At 39.1% G+C, this 19,124-nt stretch overlaps 1 protein-coding gene across 3 annotated transcripts in view; it reads left to right on the top strand.

The window, feature by feature from the left end:
- ZC3H13 (zinc finger CCCH-type containing 13) overlaps positions 1-18,832 on the top strand; it is a 47,062-nt gene extending 28,230 nt beyond the window's left edge. For 2 of the 3 annotated variants that reach the window (XM_009644777.2, XM_035900323.1), the window contains 11 exons: positions 350-660; positions 1,732-2,196; positions 3,158-3,340; positions 6,498-7,035; positions 8,487-8,590; positions 9,005-10,024; positions 11,127-11,636; positions 14,042-14,197; positions 15,119-15,319; positions 17,602-17,765; positions 18,359-18,832. In XM_009644777.2, coding sequence (XP_009643072.1) covers positions 350-660; positions 1,732-2,196; positions 3,158-3,340; positions 6,498-7,035; positions 8,487-8,590; positions 9,005-10,024; positions 11,127-11,636; positions 14,042-14,197; positions 15,119-15,319; positions 17,602-17,765; positions 18,359-18,529 — 3,823 coding nt within the window. In that variant the 3' untranslated portion in view covers positions 18,530-18,832. The remainder of the gene's footprint in view (positions 1-349; positions 661-1,731; positions 2,197-3,157; positions 3,341-6,497; positions 7,036-8,486; positions 8,591-9,004; positions 10,025-11,126; positions 11,637-14,041; positions 14,198-15,118; positions 15,320-17,601; positions 17,766-18,358) is intronic. The other variant, XM_009644778.2, reaches the window with a different exon arrangement.
- Positions 18,833-19,124: the final 292 nt, after the last annotated feature.

Below are 19,124 nucleotides of genomic sequence, written 5' to 3'. Positions count from 1 at the left end.
AGAAAACAATACTTGGTTTGAGTGTGGGGGAGAAGATCATGGTTTTTCTGACTCCTCCCTCCCTTCCCCTAGGAAAGCATTCTGGTAGGTGTGTAATATAATTTTGATTGGACAACTTATTCTTGAATATTAAATAAACTATAGCTATTTAAAACTAAGCATACTTTGAAAAAATATGCTCGGTACCCTTGAGGGAAGACTAGTTTGATGTTTTACAGAAACAGCATCTATTTCAGCAGACAGAGGGTAGAGAATGCACAAATTACTTTAATCACTTTTTTTGTAGGCTGTGGTAAGAACCTTTCAAATCAAGTTATTACATGCGAGTTATTCTCACTCTTCCTTGCAGGTCTGCTTCCCCATCAGGTCAGCATCATTCTCCCATATCCTCCAGACATCACTCCTCTTCATCACAGTCAGGCTCCTCTATTCAAAGACATTCTCCTTCCCCACACCGCAAAAGAACTCCTTCTCCATCCTATCAAAGGACAGCTTCCCCGCCTGCAAGACGATCATCATCTCCCTATCCCCCACACTCTTCCTCTTCTCCTCAGAGGAAGCGAAGCCCTTCGAGACACCGATCTCCTGGAAGAGAAAAGGGAAGACATGATCGTGATCGGACTTCACAGTCTCATGATAGGCGCCACGAAAGACGGGATGGTATGAATAAAAATAGCACTTCAGAATAATTTTTATTTTTTTGCAAATTGCATTTTGAAACTTGATTTTCAAATTGTGGCATTGTCTGCACCTATCCTAATGGCTAGGGGGTGAAGAAAATGCTAGCTGTATTATGATTCCTGTGCTGGTGGTGCTGTTTTCAGGGACTGTGCAATGGAGTATTCCAGATAAGACTGCTTAGGTAGGCTCAGCTGATTGTAAAGATCCTGTAGGCGTCTGTGTAGGTGTTTCTTGTGTAATGCATTGGTGGTGTCAGTAGGTAAGTGATCTTCTCCTGTTACGAAGCATATACTAGTGGATCAGCTGAGTGGCAGCAGGATACTTGTAAGTAACTATTAGTCTTTTCTGTGAGGTGGCCAAATGCTACCCCAGTCCTCACTGATTGCTCTGTCTGTTGTCTTTTTATTGTCTGACGTTGTGAGGTGTGTGCAAAGAAACAGTCATTCCCTCTGGAAACCCGTAACACTGGTTGAGCAATTTGTGATGGGCAAACATGCCATTTCTCTCAAGAGACTGATTACAAAGAGTACATATGTCAGCTTTTTTTAGACTGGCTGTAAACTTACCTTCCTGTAGGAGTAACATTATAAATATGTAATTTAAAAAAAAAAAAAAAAAAAAAAGGAAATTTAGCAGAGCATTGAGTCTTAAAAGCAAGTAGTCTAAGTATAGCACAAATATCCTGAAAATGTGTGTGTGTGGAGAAAAAAAGGGATCTATGATTGGAGGAGAAATGATCCTACTTTAAAATTAGTGAAGTGTGCTTGCTCTCTAATATGTTTGAAATTTATTTTTATTATACTTATTGTCTTTTGAACAGGTAAATATTTGTAAAGTACGGGTTGAAATTCATAAAAAGATCTATAAAGCTTACTGAACTTATAGGTAGATACCCAACATGATCTTCTCCTACTTACATATTAATTTTGGTTTTTCTATGCATATGTCAGAAGTATATTTTGATTGTATTATTTTAGTGTTGTTTGTGTGCTAAATTTTTGCATGCTCTGATTAAGCTAGGTGTGTAACATTCTTTTAAACATTTTACAGAAACTAGAGGGAAAAGGGAAAAAGAAAGAGAAACAAGAGATGATCGTGATTATGACCAGGAGCAGAGTACCTCCAGGGATCATAGAGATGACAGAGAGTCTCGTGATGGAAGGGATCGGAGGGAGACAAGAGACAACAGAGATCGGAGGGAGCCAAGGGAATCCAGAGACACTCGAGACTCCAGAGATACGAGGGACTATAGCAGAGATACCAAAGATAGTCGTGATCAGAGAGACTCACGCTCCACACGAGATTCCCATGACTACAGAGACAGAGAGAGTCGTGATGCCCATAAAAAGGATGATCAGTATCAGGAGGACTCGCGCAGCTATGGAAGATCCCATGGCAGAGAGGAGAGCTCTCGTGCTGAAACAAGGAATGACTCCAGAAGTGACTCCAGAAATGAGAGCAGAAGTGATAGAACTGGCAGAAGCAGAGGCAGAGGTCCAGAATTATCTGACAAGGGTATTGTGTGATTTAAATAATTAATAAGCATCCTGTCATTGGAGATTGAATATTGACATTCATACTGTCTTGTTTGATATTTGATATGGAGGTGCTGCCAAATAGTTCATGCTTTTAAAGCTATATTCAATTCTGTTGTTAAATTAGAGCAGTTGCTTAAATTTATAGCATTTCTGTGTTCTCCATTCATTAAAGTGGCATAACATTGGTATTCTGCCATCCCATTTTAAAACAAACCTAACCTCTACACCACTCTCTTTAATGTTTCTACAACCCTAGGTTTTCCCATGGGCTACAAACACAAGTAAGAGGCTGATGTGTAGTGGAAGATTTGTAGGGGGCAGTGTGTCTCAAAGTACTGGGCAGCAGTTTTATTGTTTTCTCTCAAAAGCAACTGCATGTCTTAGGTACCTGAAAACTGTCTTTCACTACCCTGCCCTTGACTGACCAAAAAAAGTGGGATTTTAACCTTTGGCGGTATTTTTGAAAGCCCGATGCACTTTGTAGAACAGCTTCGCTTTCCACTTTTTAATCATCTGTAGTAAATACGTTTTGGGCTTATTGTGACGTCTTCATTAGGAAGACACCATAGAATTTTTACAGGAAAAATGATCTCTACTTTCTTTGCTTATTCTTGTTGCGCTATCTGTAAGTTTACAACCTACTCAGGGGGGAAAAAGTGTGGACTGGCTTTTGGAGTATTATATTCCTAGTCAGGAGACCTCATGCTGTGACCAGGGGATGGTGATTTAGGAAGTCTTGAGTTTGCAGTTTGAAAATAATAACTTTATGATTAAAATGTGAAATTTGAGAGTTGTTAGTTGAGTTTGACGCTACAATTTCTATTTCTATGAACAGTTAATTCAAGTTTATGAAAAGTTACTACTTTTGTTGGTATAAAATATCAGTGGATTTCCTTATGCCTGGAAACTCATCTTTTATATTGATACATCTCTATTAGGAAGTCGGGGGACTAGAGGATCCCAGGTTGATAGTCACAGCAGTAGTGGAAACTACCATGACAGCTGGGAATCAAGGAGTAGCTACCCTGATCGGGATCGCTATGACAGTCGAGAACAAGCAAGGGATTCCTCCTTTGAAAGAAGACATGGTGAACGGGACAGGCGTGACAACAGAGAAAGAGGTATTTTAATATATATTTTCACACCTACATATGTAGTCAAGTGTGTTTGTATGTATGTTTCTCTCTTCCTCCCTTTTTCTTTTCCCTTGTTCCACCCCCATAACGCTAATTCATAAATAACTCATTTGACATGGCACACTGACACTAGTCTTATCCTTGATGTAAGTTAACTTCTGTAGTAAGATATCTCATTGGCAGTGTATGCATGAATGCTGTGCCCTTTCTCCCTTCCTATGGCTAGATTTTTGGCGCTTTCTGTTTTTATTCATCCAAGTAGTCTTTAAAAAAACTAAATTTCTTCAAGAGATTTCATTGTACAACTTCACTGTAAAATATTTTCTTCCTTCTCTGCATCTCCTCCTCCACTTCATGTACATACGCATGTAAGCTCAGGGTCATGACTGCATTTCATTACTGGTTCTGTTTGTCTGTATAGAAACATAGCACTTTTGCACTGTAGATAACGTGAGTGTGTTTTGGGGAAGGCCTGACTACTAGACTGATAACTTAGTACTTAAGCAAGTGAAAATTTAAATTTAAGATTAATTCAAAAATTTGTTGCCTGGGGAATTTAGTATTGATGAATGCTTTGTTGTGGTCAGTAATAATTGGCTAGTAAGTGTTGGTACAGATACCAGTGATCACAGAAAGAGTATACAAGACTGTTCTTTTAGACATAGTATGCAATATGTCACACTTCTGCACCTAAAAGAGTACTGTTGTCTCTAAGGAACTTAGTACCAACTTTCAGTCTGGAAAATATTGGTATTGCTCACCAATTAAGAGAACAGGAGTCGTCAGGCAAATGAAAACAGCATGAAAATGAAATGAGGAGCTGTGAAGAATAAATATAAAATCACAGTGGGGTTTTTTTTTTTCTATCTTGAGTTTTGATTTGGACATGACGGATACATTCTAGCTGTTGTTGAACTTCAGTTTTTCAAAGAGATGTTTTGTATGTTACTTTGTGAGGTGTTTTTTGGTCCATTGAAATATATGTGTTATTGCTTGTTCTTGTGGCAGGTTCTGCTTTAGATTCTGTCTCATCTTCAAGGCAGGATTTCAACAAACCTATCTCCAAGCTTCCTTTTCCTTGTCAGCTGAAAAATCCTGCAGTCTGAATGTGTCCTGAGGGTTGGCTTTTACAGACTAGCTTTCATCTCTTCCACCTCCCTGCCCCCAATAAATCCTAGATATATTATAATGTCATTTGTGCTTTTCATATCATACAGAGTTCCTAATTTATTAAGAAAAACATTTAAAAAAAAAAAACCAAACAAACCTGAAAAAAAACCCTCAGAAGTAAAAATATGTCATCACAACAAAATAAATTTCTAGAAGGGAAGTTGCTTTGAATGGGTTGTGTTTCCCTTTGCGGGGGGGAGCTCTTTGTAAAGAGCTTGACTGGAGGTAAGAGTTGTTGTTTTCTTCCTTAAAAATTTAGATTGCTTTTTGTAATATAAATCCTTCTCAGAGTTACAATTCAAGACATCATTTCCATAATTAGACCACAGTTTTAATGTTTGTCATTAAGAGAAAAATGGAGATAGATTTTGCTTGGTACTTAGTTCTATGATATGTGAGGAATCCTTTTGGTATGTTTTTAAAATGTAACCTTGCAAGTTTTGGCTTTCTTTGTTCAACTAAAGCAAATATGTAGATGTTCCAAACAACCAGTGGAACAGCTCTTCAAATAATGAAATCACGTAAGAAGTTGCTGATTATCGATGTTTAATTGTCTAATACACTTCCAGTATCTTGATTCATCTAAGAGTTTCATGTAGGTGTTTTGTCACCAAAACTGACATAACAAATGGGAGTTACAGAACATCTGTATAAAATCTAATACTTAGTATGCCTCATAAATCATATTATAATGTTATAGGCACTGTTAAAAGAATGTGAAACCTGTCCATGGAACCAATTGCGTGGACTGATGATATGCCTTTTTAAAAAAGTATTAAATCCATGGCAGAACTGTCACTCAAGGTTGCTTTTAATTTTACCTGATAACAGGGGAGCATTAAGTCATTTTTAATTCACTCGGAGATGAAAATTGATTAAACTGGTGGAAATGCATGGTTTATTGATTTAGTCCTGTTCAAACTCTTGCCTGCTCACCCCTGGTGGATGTTGTCTCAATTTACAGTGAAGTGCACTCAGCCCCAGGGTAATGGACCGAAAAATACCAACTTCTGTTCATGGCATTTTTTGCTCTTTTGCATAGTGCCTTTAATATATACTGGGGAAAAACAGTTTTATTGATTTGTTGTGATTCAAATACTACTAACATCAGCATAGGAATTGCTGTAAAGTGGTCAAAATTTATAGAAATATTTTTAAAAAATATCCAAACTGTAACTAACAAAATGCAGCTAAGTCTGTGGAGAGTAGATGCCATTAGATAAATCAGGTTTCACCGTCCTCCTGGATCAGTCATTTTCTGTAGAAATTTTGTTTTCTCCCTGACTCTAATCCACTGTCTGAACAATGAAAAACTCAGCTTCTAAAACTCTTAAGGCTCTGCACTGAATACAAATGGAAACTTCCAGCAGTTCTGCTTCCTGTATTGCATCCCTGCCTCTCCCTTTCTCATGGATTTGGTTGTGTCTTTCTGTGCAGGGATCTCTTCTTCTGTGACGAGACAGGCTAGTATTTCTTATTTTGCAGTAACTTTTATCGTGTATTATAAATAGCCTGAATTCTTGTAAAGCCCGTGACACTTAACAGTTTTAGGAAGTAAAATTTTCGTACGGAAGTCTTAGCATTAGTATGTCATTCAGAGCTTTTCAAGCCCTTATACCAGATTTTGAATCACTAAGTAATGCAATAGTAATACCTAGGCCGTGAGGTGTATAATTGTCTTTTGAAGCCATTCAGAAAAAAATGGTAGAAAATAAAATTTTTGTAGTAACTTTTGGCTAAAGTAAGGAAAGCCCACTCTCTATATATTGAAAAAATCTTTCAAAATTAGTACTGCATTTTGTCTTTTTCCCTCCCCAAAGAGAATTTCCAAGTTTCTGCAGGGAGTTGCTTTTCATTTAATTACAACCAATATCTAGATTGTCAAAACAAAAGCTCTTGGGTTTTTATCAGTGTAGTGGAAGCCGTGTAGGTCCCTTTAGCACTTGGTAATCAAACCTGCCTCTCTTCACAGATCAGAGAGCAAGCTCACCGGTACGACATCAAGGACGAAGTGATGACCTCGAGCGGGATGAAAGAAGAGAAGATCGAAGGGTAGACCGGTCTGATGATAGGAGAGATGAAAGGGCCCGGGAGAGAGAGCGAGAAAGGGAGAGGGACCGGGAGAGGGAGAGGGAGAGAGACCGGGAAAGAGAAAGGGAGAAGGAAAGAGAGTTGGAACGAGATCGTGCTCGGGAACGGGAGAGGGAGAGAGAGCGGGACAAAGACAGGGACCGCGAGCGTGATCGAGACAGGGACCATGACAGGGAAAGGGACCGAGAGAGGGAGAGGGAGAAGGAGCGAGAGCGGGAGGAACGCGAAAGGGAGCGAGAGCGTGAAAGAGATCGAGAGCGGGAACGAGAAAGGGAGAGAGGTCGGGACAGGGATAAAGAAAGAGACCGCCAGAGAGACTGGGATGACAAAGAAAAAGGAAGGGAAGACCGCAGGGATAAGAGAGAAGATATCAGAGAAGAAAGAAGTTCAAGAGATGTCCATGAGGAAAGAAAATCCAAGTGAGTTGATGCGAATGTTACTTTATTTTTGTTTAAAAAAAAAAAAAAAAAAAAAAAGGCAGTCTTTTACTGTTGGTTTCAGTAAGTTAGTAAGCAGAGTATCATAAGGAGGAAAATACTGTTTATGCAGAGGTCTGGTCTTGGACCACGTCTCCCTTGCATCTGTGTGGCACGTAGTGGTGGCCAGCAAATCAGTACGATGCTAGTGAAGTTAATCTGATGCTTCATTAGTGCGGAATTATTGAACTACTTGGGAACTAACAATTGAGTTGGACCATGTAATTTTCCCTTCTAAGTATACTTGTGTGGCCTTGTCTTTAATAATGCAGGCATTCTTCAAAGCATAATACCTGACTGTGGTAGCTTTTGAAGCCTAGAAAGTCAGATAGCAACTAACTAGGTCAGGGTTCTGACTTTGTTCATTAAATTTTTGTGGAACATACATTACCCTTTGCGCTACTAAATTTTCAGTACCAGAAGGCTACCAGTGAAGGCATGAACAATATCCTGAATAAGTGTGTTGTGCTTCCTTTAAGTGTAGCACTGATTCTTTTTGGTTTTTTCATTTAGTACAATAAAATTGTTCTATCAGTAATAAGCAAAACAGTGTTGCCCTGAATGGCTGCTTTCCTTGGAAGTAATTAGTAGCTTTTGTGTGAGAGAATTGTGGATTCCTATAAATCATCTAGTACGGGCTCTCCCATATAAGCAGTGTCTAGGTGAGGGCTTAGCTACCAGCTGGGGTCAACCCAGTGCAAGGATCATTGCCACAGGAAAACATTGCTCTTAATAGTCTTTCATAACTTTTTGCTAAAAAGATAGTTGTCTTAAGTGTTAGAGTTTTAGTCTAAGGTATCTTACAGTGCAGTTTTCTGATCATACTTTTGGAATAACAACTTAGAAAAAACTTCCTGGCATCATTAGATGTGTTGTCTTAGAATCATAGAATCGTTTAGGTTGGAAAAGACCTTTAAGAACGTCAAGTCCAACCCTTTACCTAATACTGCTATCCCACCACTAAACCAGGTCCCTAAGCACCTCGCCTACCCATCTTTTAAATACCTCCAGGGATGGGGACTCGACCACTTCCCTGGGCAGCCCATTCCAATGCTTAATAACCCTTTTTGTGAAAAAATTTTTCCTAATGTCCAACCTAAACCTCCCCTGGTGCAACTTCAGACCATTTCCCCTCATCCTATCACCCATTACTTGGGAGACTGACCCCCACCTCGCTACAGCCTCCTGTCAGGCAGTTGTAGAGAGCAATAAGGTCTCCCCTCAACCTCCTCTTCTCCAGAGTAAACAACCCCAGCTCCCTCAGCCGATCCTCATAAGACTTCTTCTCTATGAAGTGCTTAGACTTCAGGGATTGTATTGATGGTAATGTCAGTTATTGAATGTTTTCTTTAAAGAATCCATAAGCAATTTGACTGTACATGTTTGTTCCACAGGAAGCGTCACAGAAATGAAAGCAGTCCAAGTCCTCGTCAGTCACCCAAACGTCGCCGTGAGCACTCTCCTGACAGTGATGCTTACAATAGTGGAGATGACAAAAGTAAGTAAGAGTTGGGTATCTCTGCAGCAGGATCCAGCTTACCCTCTGCCTATGGAAAATGACTTGCACTCTTAAATAGAGAAAACATGGGGCAAGCTTTTATAAGTGTCCCCCTCCCCTTATTTTTGTAAGCAACACCAATTTTCTTAATCTATATGTTTGTCTCTTTGTCTTTGTTCTGTCACTACATGTTAAGTCTGCCAGGTGATAGTGGCTTCCACGTCTGTTAAGATGCATGTTTACCAAAACGGAAATAGTCTGTTGCTGCTGCAGCAGTAGAAATACTTAAGAAATGTAACTGAAATAATGGATTATTTGTTTTGATTGACAGTTTTTGGCATGTACAAGATGCCAATATGTTCACCTGTTCTCCTTCCTAAACAATACAAGTACATCCTTTTTCCCATTTTGTAGATGAAAAGCACAGACTTCTGAGCCAGGTTGTGCGGCCACAGGAATCCCGGTCACTGAGCCCCTCTCATGTTACAGAAGAGCGGCAGAGTCGCTGGAAAGAAGAAGAGCGAAAATCGGACAGAAAGGAAAGCTCCCGGCGTTACGAAGAACCAGAGTTTAAAGAGAGGGTTTCTTCAGCAGATAAGCAAAGAGAACAGCCAGATGCTTCAGAAGGCTCCCGGTCCAGGGTTCAGGAAAACCTTGGACACCGTCCCTCTGAAGAAAGAGATGCTTCTGACAGAATGCATGATGACAGCAAGAAGAAGTCTAAAGTACAGAAAAAGGCCACAAAGAAGAAGAAAGATGATGACAGTGGGGTGGAAAGGTATGCTAATGAATCAACGACTGAGGAAAGCCAGGTCTTTTCACCCAAGAAAGGTCAAAAAAAGAAAAATGTTGAGAAAAAGCGGAAGAGATCCAAAGGTGATTCTGAAGTTTCTGATGAAGAAATTGTTCCACATCATAAAAAGAAGAAAGGCCCAAGAACCCCCCCTGTAACAAAAGAAGAGTTGATTGAAGCACCACCTGAGAAAGCTGTGGCAGAAGTCCCCCAAAAAAGAGATGATACAACATTTAGTGACTGGTCAGATGAAGATGTTCCTGAACGTGGTGACATTGTTGTTCCTGAAAGAAGCACTGAGGAATCCCATAGAAAAAGTCACAGGACAAGGAGTGAAAAGATAGAAGCCCCTCATGTTACTATAGATGATGGACCACACCGTAAACCTGTGGATCAGAAGCGCAGCAGCAGCCTTGGTAGCAATCGGAGCCATGCCTCAAGCAGACTTAGATCCCCTTCCAATGAGTCAGCTCATCGCAGTGGAGATGACCAGACTGGACGGAAGAGGATCCTGCACAGTAGCTCTAGAGACAGGGATAGGGACAGGGAGAGAGAGAAGAAAAGCTTAGAAATCACTGGGGAACGAAAGTCCAGAATTGATCAGTTGAAACGAGGGGAACCCAGTCGCAGCACATCTTCAGGTAATAAGATACGTGTTAGTGAGACCGACTGTATAAAAGGACGAAAGTACAAATCCCAAATCATCCTTGCATGGCTGTATACTCTTTTCATTTGTAATTAGTGTGAAAGGAGAGGGAGGTGCTCTCTGCCATTCACTGTAAAACTAAAGTGAATTAAGATTCTTGCGAGTGTTACCATATTTGAAAAGCTGATCCTCAGCAGGCAGGATTACCACATTGTTTACGCCAAAACATTCAGTCAGATTCAGTTCATGCTGCCTGGGGAATAAAGTAATTTGTAGGACAAAAAAACTCATAGAAGGAGAAAATGCTTGTACTAACAGAACACTGAGGTAGTTTTATCATCTAAATAATGTTCTTAGTTTCATTATTAACATGCATTTTGATGTGGAGATTCTGAAATCTATGCAAAATGAAAATGTCTCTCCTCTCTGGGAGAGAGGTCCATTATTATCTCAGGACCTATTTTCACTGAGGTAGATCTGACATGGTTCCTGTTAGGCATACTTTTAATGCATATGGAAATCATCTTTGCTGCAAATCAAAATAATCACAATTTACTTGTTTTATTTGTATAGTTTCTGTAAAAACAAACAAAAAAAAGGGTAAAATGTTTTAAAATTTAAACCGTATCAGTGGGAAAATATCTTCCTCCTGAAGCACTTTGGCTGTCTATTCTCCTCATGGTTACATGCCTGAATTTTTTTTTTTTTTTTTTTTTAATTTATCATTTGCTAGGCAAGGCATTCCTAGCTTTTAGAAGACACATTTTGAAAATTTTGAATTTTGAGGTTATTTCTTTTTTTTTTTTTTTTTTTTTTTTTCCCCCCCCTTACCTAAACTTCTGAGTTAAAATTATGTACCTTCAGTTTGGCTTCTGTCATAGTAGAAAGTAGACACTAAAAATCTTTTTTGGGAGTTTATCTTTTATGTTTTTAAGTAAAGTTAAATATGTAGGCAATCTGAAGGCATTATTAATTTGAAGGTGATGCTTTTGAGAAGTACATTTTCATACCTGAATCTTTTAAATGCTTTGGTCTAGTAAAATGGTGTTACATTTTACATGCTGTAGTCATGCATCTATTTAAAATATTTTATTCAGATCGTCAAGATTCAAGAAGTCACAGTTCAAGAAGAAGTTCTCCTGAATCGGATCGTCAGGTCCATTCCAGATCTGGGTCCTTTGATAGCAGGGAAAGGCTTCAGGAGCGAGATCGACATGAACATGATCGAGAACGAGAGAGAGACAGGAGAGAGGGAAGACAGAGAGACTGGGACCGAGATGTTGACAAAGACTGGCCGAGGAGCAGGGAACGAGAGAGACTCCGAGAACGAGAGAGGGAGAGGGAGAAAAGACGAGAGCTGGAGAGAGAGCGAGAGAGACAGCTGCCTGATACTGCTGAAAGAGAGAGAGACAGAACTCTTGACATCTCCTCTCAAAAAGAATCAACAAAACACAGTGAAACTAAGCTGGACAGAGATCACGAAAAGGAATTCGATGGTGTTTGTCGGGATTCGGTGGCTTCAGAGAAGGAAAGAACAGACAAAGATTTAGGACCTTTACAAGGTTTCGAAGACGGAAATGAGGCTGAAAAAGTAGAGAGTTTAGAAGGTGAGATATTCTGGGGAAGGACCTGGACTGTCAAATACTTTATTCATTCCCTTTTGGTATACAGCTGAACTGAGCTATATTAGAATAATTTTCTATTGAAAGGCATATTGGCTGCAGCTTCTCTATTGTGGAAGCAGACACAATAAGAGAGAATTCTGATGAGCATCTTCTTAATGTTAATTGTGTTAATGTTAGTGTTATTTGTTAATTTCTAAAGAAGTCTTGAGGCAAAGAAACATAAATGATCTGAGGTATAATTTTGCCAAGGTGTAACGTTTCTGAACAGGTAGTTTGCTAAAGAATAACACCAACATTTGATTGCCTTGTTATGTTGTTATAAGATCTGTTTCTTAGTTTGGAAGTGACAGGTAATGAGTGAAAAAAAAATGAGTGGTGACTTGGAACTGTTCTTTGGGATTTTTTTTCTGCAGAGCCCAATTATCATAGAAATGATTGTGTGATAAGTAGGTGAAACATATGTATGGCTTGGCACAACAGTCCAAAAATGGTGTTCCTGAGGTATTCTTATTAAGTGCAGCCTCAATTTGCTGGCCCTAATGGTACTGGGGAAAACGTGCTTAGGATTAATAAATAAAGTAAGTAAGGGGCAAACACTGACAAAACTCTTTAAGAATTTGCTGTATGGATTAGGCAGCTTGAGCTTTGTATGGATAGGTACTTTGGGAAGTACTTAAAACCTTTATCAACAACGTAAAGGAAGCAAGAGTCTAAATCCAGAGTGACTGGTGTACATTATGGCTATGTAAGTAAGTTTGGTTTTTTTGGTGATTGCAGTTTTCTTCTCTAAAAAAGGCATTGTAGGATTTGAAATTTTTGGATGTTTGGGATGGTAAGGCCTGAAGTTCATAGTCTTCAGAAGCAGAAAGAGAAACGAATTCAGCTTTTGTAGTTTTACACACGATAACAGGACATGGTCTCATCATATTTGCATTCTTAATAAGAATTATCTGTAGTGTTCATTCTTAATTTGGGCCATTAAATAAAATGTCTAGAGAGGATGATGAGGAATATTTATTACTTATTATATCTCCTACCTGATTACTCGCAAAGTGGTCATTAGGATAGACTGGTACAATTGAGAAAATTCCATTTAAGGAAATTATCTGTGGAGTGAAAGCATTTGTCAAAGGTAGTATTTGGAGTGAGCATGGGAAAGTCTGCTTTGTCTTCCTGTGATGGACAGAATTCAGCAATTTTAAGCTTGGACAAATTACTTTAGTATGTTATCTAACAAAATGTGTGAGGATATAATTGCCAAATTATTGTAATGTCTTGAATCTTAATGTGTTTGCTCTAGGAGCGGGCTTAAATAATGCCTAAGAGGCTATATGCTTCATCTAGAGCACTGCTAGGTGGTCCGAGTAGTTAATTTACGCTCTGCTAGCATGTCTTTTACTTGCTCTTTGTGTGCAGATTTTTAGAGTAGTTGAGGTGATTTCCCCCCCCCCCCATCTGTAGCTTTTACAAAGGCAAGCAAAAAAAAAAAAATGAGGGCAACTTAAAATGGAGGCAGTGTTCCTTCTGGATAAGGGAGCTGGAAGATATTAGAACAGTTATCCACAGGGCAGGACCCCGGTAAATTCTGTCTAGTTTGTATGGCACAAACTCATTGCACGTACCATGGCGGAAAACCCTAAGAAAGCCTGAGTTTAGAGCAATAGGGTTTCTGAATGCTTGAATAGTGTATATATATTGATCTTTTCAGTGTGGAGGTGAGAGAATACCTTCAGATGTTCCTTTTGTGAACTGCAAAATGCAATGTTTTAGTGTCTTGTGTTTACAGGCTTTAAGCAACACATTTACATGTACAGCATAGGTATTTGTATATGCATGTGCTATGTGGATGGATAGGAGTAACAGCAACTGAAGAAGTTTGGCATGGCTTTCTGAAAGATGCGCTTGTGACTTGCAGAGTCTAAAACTCTGAATAATTGCTTCATTCAGAATATCTTCCACCTTCTTGTGTTTTGGGGTTTTGTTACTTCTTTCACTTGTAGAGCCTTTGGACTAAATCCTGAGTTTGGATTCATGCGCAAAAGCACCTGAAAGACTTTGTGGCACCAACTTAGATTTGTATTATTGTCTACAGATCAGCTATTAGATAATCAACATATCTTTCTTCTGAATATGGCCTTCTGTGTGCAGCTTGACTAATACTACACCAAAAAAAATGACCGAGATACGTAAAATCCAAACTGCTGCATTGTGTGTGGGAGAAATAATTTCTGTTTCCATGAGTTAATACTTGTTTTCATGTTGAATACACTTGTCCCCAAAAACTAACAGTTCAGTTTGCTGAACCTCTTTGTTATCAGGATGATTAAAGCATGCTCAGAAAACAAGAATGATTGCTTTAAAGCTACAGGATGTGTCTGTCTCTGTAGGAGGAGAAGATGAAGCAAAGATTGACGATGTGCAGTCACTGGGGTCTGGTGCTGGAGAATATGAACCAATCAGTGATGATGAACTGGATGAAATTCTGGCAGGTGATGCTGAAAAGCGGGAGGAACAACAAGAGGATGAGAAGATGCCTGGTAAAAGTATAGCAACCCCCCTTTATGATTATTTGAATATAAAGATTAAATTAGTTTCCATATAATGCTATTGTGATGTTAACAGTATTTCTGAATTAGGAATGCAGTTTATATGTCCTTCAGTATTTCTCATTTGTTCTGTAATAGTCAGGTAAGCCTGAGAGGTATAGAGGTAAGTAAAGAGTACCGTGAGGTGTATTTATGAAGCAATATTTATCTTGTTTTATATAGCTAGAAGGGTAAGCTTTTTGTTTTTATAAGCATGTTTCCATTTATCCCACTTGGTTTTGATCGTTATTTGGAACTGATATTTTTATGAACAGACTTTATCCATCCTTGAGTGTTTCCCAAATGCACTGGGAAGCATGGAATCTTCTACTTGTCATAAGTTCAGTTGGGTCATCTGGGCTATATGATCAGTGTTCCTATTTTCTGTGATAAACATACTAGACAAACACAGTTGTATGGTTATTCAATAAATAGTATATCTCTCCTTTGAAAAAAAAAACCATCCAGCATCCAGAGATGAAATACTGGCTTTTTAAGCATTTCATTTGGATCTGTCATAGCACGTTTAGTTGTACCGTGACTTCTGTGAATGCCTAAGTGATGTGTCCAAATCTGCTGGCTAAGCAGGGTCCGAGCAGCCTTCCACAAAGGGGTTGCAATAAAAATGAAGCAGAATATTAGGGGTGTTCTTTTAATCCAAGAACCTTGAGAATTGTATGCTCCTTTTTCCCACCAATCTGAATGAGTTTTGAAGTTCTTACCTGAAGTGTCCAAGGATCTGGCTTTGAGAACTGCAGAACAGTGTTCATCTAATATATATTGCTTTTAGGAGACGGGGATGTACACAGCATGTGAAATCATTCAACTGTGGTAAGGGCTGATGATGCAGTAACTCATTCTCTGGTGACGTTTTTGCAGATCCTGTGGATGTTATAGATGTAGATTGGTCCAGTCTTATGCCAAAGCAGCCAAAAGAACCACGTGAGCCTGGCGCTGCGCTGTTAAAGTTCACACCAGGTGCTGTTATGCTGAGAGTTGGCATTTCCAAGCGATTGGCAGGACCAGAACTCTTCACCAAAATTAAAGAGACTTGCCAGAGAGTGTTAGAAAAACCGAAAGGTAATTGTTTCTGCGGGGATTAAACTGTCTTTTGTACTTACTGAAAGTTTGTATTAAATGTGCATTAGTTCATTATTTTAGGTTTCAAGACCATGACAAGTGTATAATGGGTATTGTGCGAAATGAGTGTTGTGCAGCTCTTTCAATGCAGTATTAGGTTTCTTCTAGTTAAAAAAAAAAAAAATCTTACCTCTTATGCTTAAGAATTCACATAACCAGTGTGATTGATACACAGTATTGAGTCTTTCTGAGTTTGCAAACTGTCTGACATAGTAAAGGTACGGATTATGTCTCACTCTCTCCCTGTATGCTTTAATTTTGCTGTATACTTCAGCGCTTCTTACCAGGGATTCCTTGCCACAGGAACTGCAGTGCGGAATCGCTCCACGCAGCTATTTAAAATGATGCCCGAAATAACCTCAGCAGTCCTTGCGTGCTTCTCTAGAAATAAACAGAAAGTCCGCAGTGATAATACAGGAAGCTCTCCAGCCTCTGGGCTGTCTTAAGCATACTCGGATTCAGCAGAACTTTGCTCTGGAGAGGAAGGGGGATTGAAGTGCCTCCACTGATTGCCCTTTGGTGTGCACAGTCTCTCAGGCATCAAAGCTGCTACATGTGGAACTGCCAGTAGGCTTTCAAGTGTGTGCATTTCCTCTGTAATCTGCTAGGTTGAAGGTTCCTTGTGTAGTGATTACACAGCCACGGCATGTGTGTTCTAAACTAATGAATGAACCAAATATAGTGCCCTGAGAAGTGAATTAATTTGAGCTAGATACTCGATGTGCGTTACAGTGAAAACATAGGGTTTTCACTTTGGAATTCCTCATGGTGGTATAATCTGTTTCCCTATTTTATTCCTGAGTTCGGTGTTCCCTTCTGTGTTCTTATTGTGGATGAAAAGTTGCTGGTAGTACACTGAAATGCAGAAAAAAAGGGAAACGATAGCTTGTGTCAGGGATTTTCTTATAATTAATTTTCTTTGGAAACAAAAAACTGTAGTATGTGATGGAACTGAGAGTTGTAGCTGGCTTACCCTCTATCTATTATGTGCGATTGTTTCCTCTGAGGGTGTGGACATTCTTAATTGCCAGATATGCTCAGCGTCTGGCACCTAAGCAGACTCTACAAGCCGTCAGTGTTACCTCTGAAGTGGCCGTTTTGTGTCTTGTCACTTACTCGTGTTGTTGATTGTCCATTGAGGTTGTCTCGATGACTTCAGTGCAGTTCTCCTTAACCTGCCCTTGATTTCATGTAACTCTTTGTTTCTTTTCACCTTGTTTAAAAACTAGTCTTATTCGGCTTCATCCAAATTCTCTGAGTGGTTTAAAAATGCATCTTTGTCCTCTTTTGTGTGCATTCTGCCAAACTGCTGTGGCAGGCTTTGCTTGTAGCTGCTAAATTTTCCCCAGGTTTGCTGGTGTCTCTAGTTAGGTGTTAGATTCTCTGCTAAACACTAAGTGTTTTACTTTATAGAGGTGGCTGAATTGGACTTAGCTAGCTACCTTAGGGGTTGGGTTTTTTTCCCAATTATATCATCATAGTCCTATTTTTTGTAAAAGGGTTATAAATTAATGAGTTGCAGTCCAGCCATGTGCACTCTTTTTGTCTTTGTCTGTATTTCGTAGAAACAGACTTGTCGCAGAACAAGACTCACCTCGGGATCCATCTTTTGTTAAAGTGTTCTGGCTGCACACCGTTTCTTCTGATAAATGTATTAAAAGACTAGTCCTGCCACGTTGAGTACTATTAACAAATGCTTTAGTTGAGCCGGTAGGAAGGGGTGGTTCATTAGCATCTGTTGACTTATTATCCAGATTCTTCCACCATGCATGAAAGAATTATTCTACGTAGTCATATTTCACTTTGCATAGCCATACAAACCCTGTGTTGACACTGGTACAGTTACCTGATGTCTTGCAGAGGAGTGAAACTTAGACCTCTTTCTGATTAACGCGAGCAGTAAACAGCTTTCGTCACATGTCTGACCATAAACGATACCCCCTCTTCTGTCCCAGACCTGTCACGTGATTTTTAGGCCTCTCAATGCAGGCTGTCTCAACAGTGCTTTCCAGTGCTGAAGGTACATGCAAGGGTACCTGTCCTTACCTTTAAGTGGTGAAGGATTTATTAGTTTTTTTATAAACTGCAATATAACTTTTTTTTTCCAAAGCTTGATGTTGTTTAAAAGGTGGAAATACAAATAGTAAACTTTAAGGGATTTCATATTACTGTTCAAGAATACCACATATATGTTGATCTCTGCAAATATCAATTCTTTCTAGATGCAGAAAACCTTTTTGAACATGAACTGGGGGCCTTGAATATGGCTGCACTTCTACGCAAAGAAGAGAGAGCAAGTCTTCTCAGTAATCTGGGCCCTTGCTGTAAAGCACTGTGCTTTCGAAGGGATTCAGCAATTCGTAAGCAGTTAATGAAGAACGAAAAGGCAAGTGGTTTGTTCACAGTGCTTGGTCAAAATGTGGAAACACAGATTCCACTATGCAAAGCATTTCTCTAGGGAGATAATTTTCGTGTTTGTTCTTCTGGAATAGACCTAGTCCTTTAAATAATGGAGAACAGACTTTAGTTTAAAGATGTTGTAGGGTCTTCATTTTTTACTTAGATGAGAGAATAGTTTAAGATTGAGACTAGAGGTAGGTGCTATTTCTCATTTTGGGGTTCAAATTCTCTATATTAGAGAATACATAATAAAAATAATTGGTTAAAATACATAGACCACTGCTGAATAATTCTACTGCTCGAGATTCCATGTACTTTTATAAGAATTATAAGATTTTACTTTTTTCTTTCAATTTTAACTTGGAAGAGCATCTTAGCCATTTTTTTGCACTACAGTACGTTTTATGATCTTACATGTTAATAGAAAAATCATTAATTCTCAAAATCTTTTCTAGTCAATACGTATGATTAAACCTCTAATTATTGAGAGTACTTGAGGTTAGTTTCCCATGTTGCATGTTAAAAGCCACTCTTTTCAGTTCACTCTCTTTTTTAATTTTTCATTTTTAATTTCAACAGGGTGCAACAAAACAAACTTACACAAATTCTGCAGCAATGGACAGCGACTTGTTACGGTTGAGTCTACGGTTATTCAAACGAAAGACTGTGTGCCAAGTTCCTGGACAGGAAAAGACGGAGGATAGTAAAATGCCACAACCAGCTATCCAGCAAGAAGTGTGTGTGTCTTGAGCCGAGTGACCGCGGTGGCACTTTGTAGTTGGTTTCTCACTACCAGTGTTGTTATTGATGTTTAGAACTGGTTGGTTGGAAAGCAGAAGATGGAAGAAAATACTCCATTTGTACACAGATAAGAATTATTGGGTTTGGATGTGAATAAAAGGGGTAAAAAAACAAAGACTTCCGTGTGAAGTTCTCTGCAAGTTTTATAATAATGAATCTTACACTGTAACATAAACCTGTTTTATGGTGCATCAAGTGTAATAATGTGAAAATGTCTGGTTTTAGCAGTTTGTAACACCACCTGATATTAAACTGAAGAAAACTGTCTGCATATCTTTTTTTCCTCACTATAAATGGGGTTTTCGACCATGCCCCTGGTCCCTGGAATTTCTGAAATAGCTTGCTTCTTGGGAGTCTGTCTACCTCCACTTTCCAAATCTCTTTCCTACTACAGCAGCCTCTGGTGTGGATCTGGATTTGCACAAAATTCGAGCTCTTCTCCATCTTTAGCGTAGGTTTCCTCTGATAATTTCTGGACACGGAAATCTGGTCTAGTCACTTAAGGCTCCTCTTGTTGATGAAAAGAAATAAAAGACTTGCAGGA

This window comes from Egretta garzetta, unplaced genomic scaffold (assembly GCF_000687185.1).
Source record: "Egretta garzetta isolate BGI_Z169 unplaced genomic scaffold, ASM68718v1 scaffold268, whole genome shotgun sequence".
NCBI lineage: Eukaryota > Metazoa > Chordata > Aves > Pelecaniformes > Ardeidae > Egretta > Egretta garzetta.
This window is presented reverse-complemented; position numbering and strand designations above follow the sequence as displayed.